The sequence below is a fragment of the Dipodomys ordii genome, unplaced genomic scaffold, assembly GCF_000151885.1.
Source record: "Dipodomys ordii isolate 6190 unplaced genomic scaffold, Dord_2.0 Scaffold154, whole genome shotgun sequence".
NCBI classification, from domain to species: domain Eukaryota; kingdom Metazoa; phylum Chordata; class Mammalia; order Rodentia; family Heteromyidae; genus Dipodomys; species Dipodomys ordii.
In genome coordinates, this window is record NW_012267370.1 from 350,435 (window position 1) to 356,763 (window position 6,329).

At 44.8% G+C, this 6,329-nt stretch overlaps 1 protein-coding gene across 1 annotated transcript in view; it reads left to right on the forward strand.

Moving 5' to 3' along the window:
* Positions 1-5,534, forward strand: part of Glod5 (glyoxalase domain containing 5) — an 18,636-nt gene extending 13,102 nt beyond the window's left edge. The window contains exons 3-4 of the mRNA XM_013032398.1: positions 3,192-3,347; positions 5,222-5,534. Coding sequence (XP_012887852.1) covers positions 3,192-3,347; positions 5,222-5,347 — 282 coding nt within the window. The 3' untranslated portion in view covers positions 5,348-5,534. The remainder of the gene's footprint in view (positions 1-3,191; positions 3,348-5,221) is intronic.
* Positions 5,535-6,329: the final 795 nt, after the last annotated feature.

The following is a 6,329-nucleotide window of genomic DNA, read 5'->3' on the forward strand; positions in this document are numbered from 1 at the left end:
CACACACACACACACACACACACACACACACACACACACACACACACACACACACACACCTCAATTTTCTATACTTCACGTTAGAATGAAATTTTTAAGCATTTAGGATTAAGAAAAATTCTAGGGGCTGGGAAGGTGGCTCAGTGGTAGAACGCTTGCCTTGCATGCATGAGGCTTTGGGTTCGATTCCTCAGCACCACATAAGCAGAAAAAAAAAACGAAATGGCGCTGTGGCTGAAGTGGTAGAGTGCTAGCCTTGAGCTGAAGAGCTGAGGGACAGTGCCCAAGCCCAGAGTTCAAGTCCCACAACCGACAAAAAAGAAAGAAAGAAAAATTCTAAAAGGGTTAGGGGTGCTAGGTAGATATATTGCTGACAAAAGAATGAAACAGATTCCCAGCAGATTTCTTATTGGCACCACCACATTCATGTAAGACAATGAACTTGTTTGCTGAGTTGTTTTAAATTTTATTTCTTTGGTGGTGCCAGGAATGGCGGGGCGGGGGGACAAACTCATTCATGCTAAGCAAGCACTCTCCCACTAAGAAACGTCACAACAAAGAACCCTCCAATTAGAATTGTGTGCTAGGCCCAATTATCATTCAAGTTTCAAAGTGAAATTAAATCTTTTGCTGATACAATGAATATGGGATTAACCTGCAGTGGTAAAGAGAAAGAAGCCCCTTGTGGTGGTTAATGCCTGTAACCCTAGCTACTAAGGGGATGAGGTCTGAGAATCTCAATTTGAAGCCAGAAAAGTCCCTGTATGTATGTTTGTGTGTGTGTGCGTGCGTGTCTCCTGAGTAGTTAGGATTACAGGCATGAGGCACCAGTGCCCTGCTTGTATGAGTTTTTTTGTTTTTTGCTGGTCCTAGGCCTTGAACTCTGGGCCTGGGCACTGTCCCTAAGCTTCTTTTGCTCAAGAACAGAACTCTACCACTTGAGCTACAGCACCATTCCCAGCTTTTTCTGTGATTGATTGGAGATAACGTTCTCACATATTTCCCTGCCCAGGCTGGCTCTGAACTGTGATCCTCAGATCTCAGCCTCCTGAGTAGCTAGGATCACAGGCCAGAGCCACCAGCACCTGGCTTGATTTTTATGGTACTGAGATTACAACTCAGGTCCTCTTGCCTGCTGGGCAGGTGCTCTAAGATTTGAGCTATGTTCCTCATCTGAGCCCTTTTTTAGTTATTTTTCAGTCAGTCTTTCTAGATTTTTGCCCAGGGTTATCTTCAAACCATGATCCTCCCTATCTCTACCTCTGGAGTAACTGATATTACAGGTATAAATCATCATGCTCAGCCTCAAACTTCTTTGGCTTGAACCCAAGGCCTCAATGCTCTTTGGCTTTGTTTGCTTGGTTGGCGCTCTACCACTTAAGCCATGCTACCAGCCTTGTCTTTTGCTGGTTATTTTGGAAATGGAGTCTCTCAGACTTTTCTTCCTTGTCTGGCTTCAAACTTCAATCCTCCAAGTCTCAACCTTGTAATTGGCTAGTTTACAGGTAAGTATCACCACACTGAGCCCTGGATTATTTTTTTATATACAGTCTCACTGTGCATTTCAGGCTAAGCTAGAACTCTAGAGGCTCCGGCTTCAGCCTTTTGTGTATTGGGATTATTCCTGTAATTCTGAGTACTACCATGCCCTGCTTAAAGTGTAATTTTAAAAATTTAATTTTATTGTTGAGATAATGTACAGAGGGGTTACAGTTACATAAGTAAGGTAGTGAGTACATTTCTTGTCTAATTTGTTACCCCTCCCTCAGTTTTCTCCCTCTTTCCCTCTCCCCCCCACTAAAATGTAATTTTTAAAGGTGGGTACACAGTTGGTTCTACTAAAATTTGAGTTGTAAGGAAAAAAGGGAACTATACTAAGAATTGAGGAAGGATAATCATTAAAGCCTGGGATTTCTGGATCATCCTGGGCAAAACAATGAGACCTACCTTGAAAAACAATAAAGCCAGCACTGGTGGCTCATGCTTATAATCCTAGCTACTCTGGAGGCTGAGATCTGAGGTTTGAAGCCAGCTGGGGCAGAGAAATAGGCTGTCATCTCTAATCAATCACAGAAAAATTCAGTAAGATTCATATCTTCAGCTAGCCAGTAGAAAGTGGGAAGTGGAGATGTGGCTCAAGTGGTAGTGCACCAGCCTTGGGGGTGGGGGAAGCCAAGTGAGAGCACTAGTCCCAGTGTTCAAGCTCCAGTATCAGCATACACACATTAATTAATTAATAGAAAACGCTGGGGCTGGGAAGGTGGCTCAGTGGTAGAGTGCTTGCCTTGTATGCATGAGGCCCTGGGTTCAATTGTTCAGCACCACATAAGCAGGAAAAGCTGGAAGTGGTGCTATGGCTCAAGTGGTAGAGCGCTAGCCTTGAGCTGAAGAGGTGAGAGACAGCACTCAGACCCAGAGTTTAGGCCCCACAACCGACAAAAAAAAAAGAAAGAAGAAGAAGAAGAAGAAGAGGAGGAGGAGGAGGAGGAAGAGGAGGAGGAGAAGAAGAAGAAGAAGAAAAGAAGAAGAAGAAGAAGAAGAAGAAGAAGAAGAAGAAGAAGAGAGGAAGAAGAAGAAGAGGAAGAAGAAGAAGAGGAAGAAGAAGTAGAAAAACACTGGGCACTGGTGGCTTATGCCAGCTACTCAGGAGGCTATTTGAGGATCAAGACTGGAAGCCAGCAGAATGCCAGTGGCTCACGCCTGTAATTCTAGCTACTCAGGAGACTGAGATCTGAGGATCTAGGTTCACAGCCAGCTCAGGCATGAAAGTCCCTGAGAATTTTATCTCCAATTAATCATCAAAAAGCTGGAAGTGGAACTGTGGCTCAAGTGGTAGAACACGAGCTTTGAGCCAACAAAGTTAAGCAAGAGTGTGAAGCCCTGAGTTCAAGCCTCAGTACAGGGAGGGAAGGAAAGAGGGAGGGAGACAGAGTAATAGGAACAAGGGGGAGATATATTTTAGGTAGACCAATTGCTATCTCTGCCTTGGGTGGAGTATAAACATACTGTTTGGGGGTAGGAGACTTTGAGAAGCTTGTACTCGGCTTTGAATGCAGTTGTCTCTAGGCTAAGTCTTGGGTGGGGAAGGGGCCATTGTTTAGTAGTCCTGCTCTGCAGTTTACAAATCATCTTTAGGCTGGGTGAGGGCTTATGATCACTCTCATCTAGGTCACATTCTCTCCCTCAAATAGGGAGACCGGAAAGCTCTGTGTTTTGGAGATCAGAAATTTAACCTACATGAGGTAGGAAAGGAATTTGAACCTAAAGCTGCTCACCCAGTTCCTGGCTCCCTGGATATATGTCTGATCACAGATGTGCCTTTGGAGGAGTTGATTGTGCATCTCAAGGTGAGTGGGACATCACTCCTGAAAGTTTCTTCATGTGCTGGGATAACAGGAAACATGACCCAGAGAGGTCTTCCTCAATCCTCACGTGAGACAGATTCCATCAATCCGTATGATGCCTGAACACAATTATCTACCCATTAGTATGAGTCATGTATATCTTGTTCTCACAACCAAATGGATTTAAGGAGGAAACTTAACCATCGCTGGTGGTTCATACCTGTAATCCTAGCTATTCAGGAGACTGAAATGTAAGGTTTACGGTTCAAAGCCAGGTTGGGCAGGAAAGTCCATGAAACTCTCATCTACAATTGAGCACCAAAAAGGCCAGAAGTGGAGCTGTGGCTCAAGTAGTAGAGCAGTAGCCTTGAGCAAAAAAACTCAAGGACAGTGCTCAATCCCTGAGTTTAAGCCCCAGGACTGGCAAAAAAAAGGAAACTTGGCTGGGAATATAGCTCAGTGGTTGAGCACTTGCCTTAGCAAGGCCGTGGGTTCTATCATCAGCACTAAACAAAAACAACATAAATGAACCTTTACATGACCCTTGTAAAAAATTATACTTACATTCTTTCATATTAAATGCATGTTTTATGTGGTAGCCTGATGTTGGGGCTTGAACTCAAGGCCAGGGTGCTCTCCCTTAGCTTTTTTCACTCAAGGTTGGCTCTCTACCACTTAAGTCATAGCTCCATTTCTATCTTTTTGCTGGTTAATTGGAGATAAGAGTTTCATGGATTTTCTGCATGGGCTGGCTTTGAACTGAGATCCTCAGATCTCAGCCTCCTGAGTAGCTTTAGGCGTGAGCCACCGGTGCCCAGCTCCCCTGTACATATTATAGACCAAAAAACTGAGATACCAGGGAGTTAGGTACTTTTCCCAAGACCATCCGTCTTTTTATTTAATAAGTTTTGTTATTGTAAAAATACTGTACAGAAGGGGTTAGAGTTACATGAGCAAGGTAATGAGTACATTTCTTTTTTTTGGGGGTCCAGACATGGGGCCTGAACTCTGGGCTTGGGCGCTGTCCCTCAGCTCTTCAGCTCAAGGCTAGTGCTCTTCCACTTGAGCCACAGCACCACTTCCGGCTTTTTTCTTATGTGGTGCTGAGGAATCGAACCCAGGACATCAGGCATGCAAGGTAAACGCTCTACCACTGAGCCACCTTCCCAGCCCGAGTACATTTCTTATATAGCATTGTTGCCTCCTCCTTGGTTTTTTCCCTACCATCCCTTCCCTCCCACCTCAACTACACTCCCCTCTCCCCCGCCAAGACCAAACATCTTGAACAATGTGCTGGAGAAAGAATTAATGTCAGAAAGATACAGAATGTTTTAGGGATTGCTAGGCCACTGTTAGGGATTAATTATAAGCTCATACTTGTAATCTTCAGTCAGGAGGCTGAGATCTGGGGATTACTCAGCCTGGGCAGGAAAATCTGTGAGACTTTTTTTTTGTCAGTCATGGGGCTTGAACTCTGGGCCTGGGAGCTATCCATTGGCTCTTCAACTCAAGGCTAGTGTTCTACCACTTGAGCCACAGTACCACTTCCGGTTTTTTGATGGTTAATAGGAGATAAGAGTCTCAGGGACTTTCCTGCTTGGGCTGGCTTTGAACTGTGATCCTCAGATCTCAGCCTCCTGAGTAGCTAGGATTATAGACGTGAGCCATCAGTTCCTGGCTTGTGAGACTCTTAGCTCCAATAAACTACCAAAAGAGCTGGAAGTGGAGCTGTGGCTCAAGTGGTAGAGTGTTTGCTTAGAGCAGAAACTTGAGGGACATGCCCTGTGTTCAAGCCCCAGGAACAACACCAATAAAATAAAATTGAGTATCACATATGGACTCTAACAGATGGCCTTTGTTTTCTCTGTCCACCTTAGGCATGGGATGTTCCCATTGAGGAGGGTCCAGTTTCCAGGACAGGAGCAAAGGGGCCTATTATGTCCATCTACTTCCGAGACCCAGACAGAAATCTAATTGAGGTGTCTAACTATATCACCTCATGATGGATGTTGGCACTCTTCCATTCCATTCCTCATCCTCAGCCTTCCTTCTTGAAGACCTCCAATGATTATGGATTCTGACACTTCACACATCCTGCAAGAGGGACCTGAGATAAATTTGGGACCAAATAAATCAATGTGTCCCGATGGCCAATCCAGGCTACTCCAATAAATGAATAATCCTTCCATATGAACTTATCATTCCTGTGGCCTCAGCATTGTCTCTGGGAGCTTGTCTAGGGCATCAGTTGTCTATTTTATTGCAAAGGTGATGTACAGTTAAATAAGTTACAGTTACATAAGTAAGTAAGGTAATGATTACATTACTTGTTGAACAGTGTTACCTTACCCCCTTTCTTGTTTTCTCCGAATTCCCCCCACTCCCCTCCCAAGTTGTAAAGTTCATTTCCAACACAGTGTCTTGTGACTAGTTTCCTTTTTCTTTCTTTCTTTTTTGTTGGTCGTGGGGTTTGAACTCTAGTCCTGGGAGCTGTCCCTCAGCTCTTCAGCTCAAGGCTAGCACTCTGCCACTTGAGCCACAGCGCCACTTCCAGTTTTCTGGTGGTTTATTGGAGCTAAGAGTCTCACGAACTTTCCTGCCCGGGCTGGCTTTGAACCATGATCCTCAGATCTCAGCCTCCTGAGTAGCTAGGATTGTAAGCGTGAGCTACTGGCACTCAGCTTCTTTCTTTTTATTTTATTTTATTTATTTATTTATTTGTCGATCGTGGGGCTTGAAATCTGGGTCTGGGCACTGTCCCTCAGCTCTTCAGCTCAAGGCTAGCACTCTACTATTTGAGCCACAGCGCCACTACCAGTTTTCTGGTGGTTAATTAGAGATAAGAGTACAGACTGGGGGCTAGGAAGGTGGCTCAGTGGTAGAGCGCTTGCCTTGCATGCATGAGGCCCTGGGTTCGATCCCTCAGCACCACATAAGCAGGAAAAAAAAGCCGGAAGTGGCGCTGTGGCTCAAGTGATAGAGCGC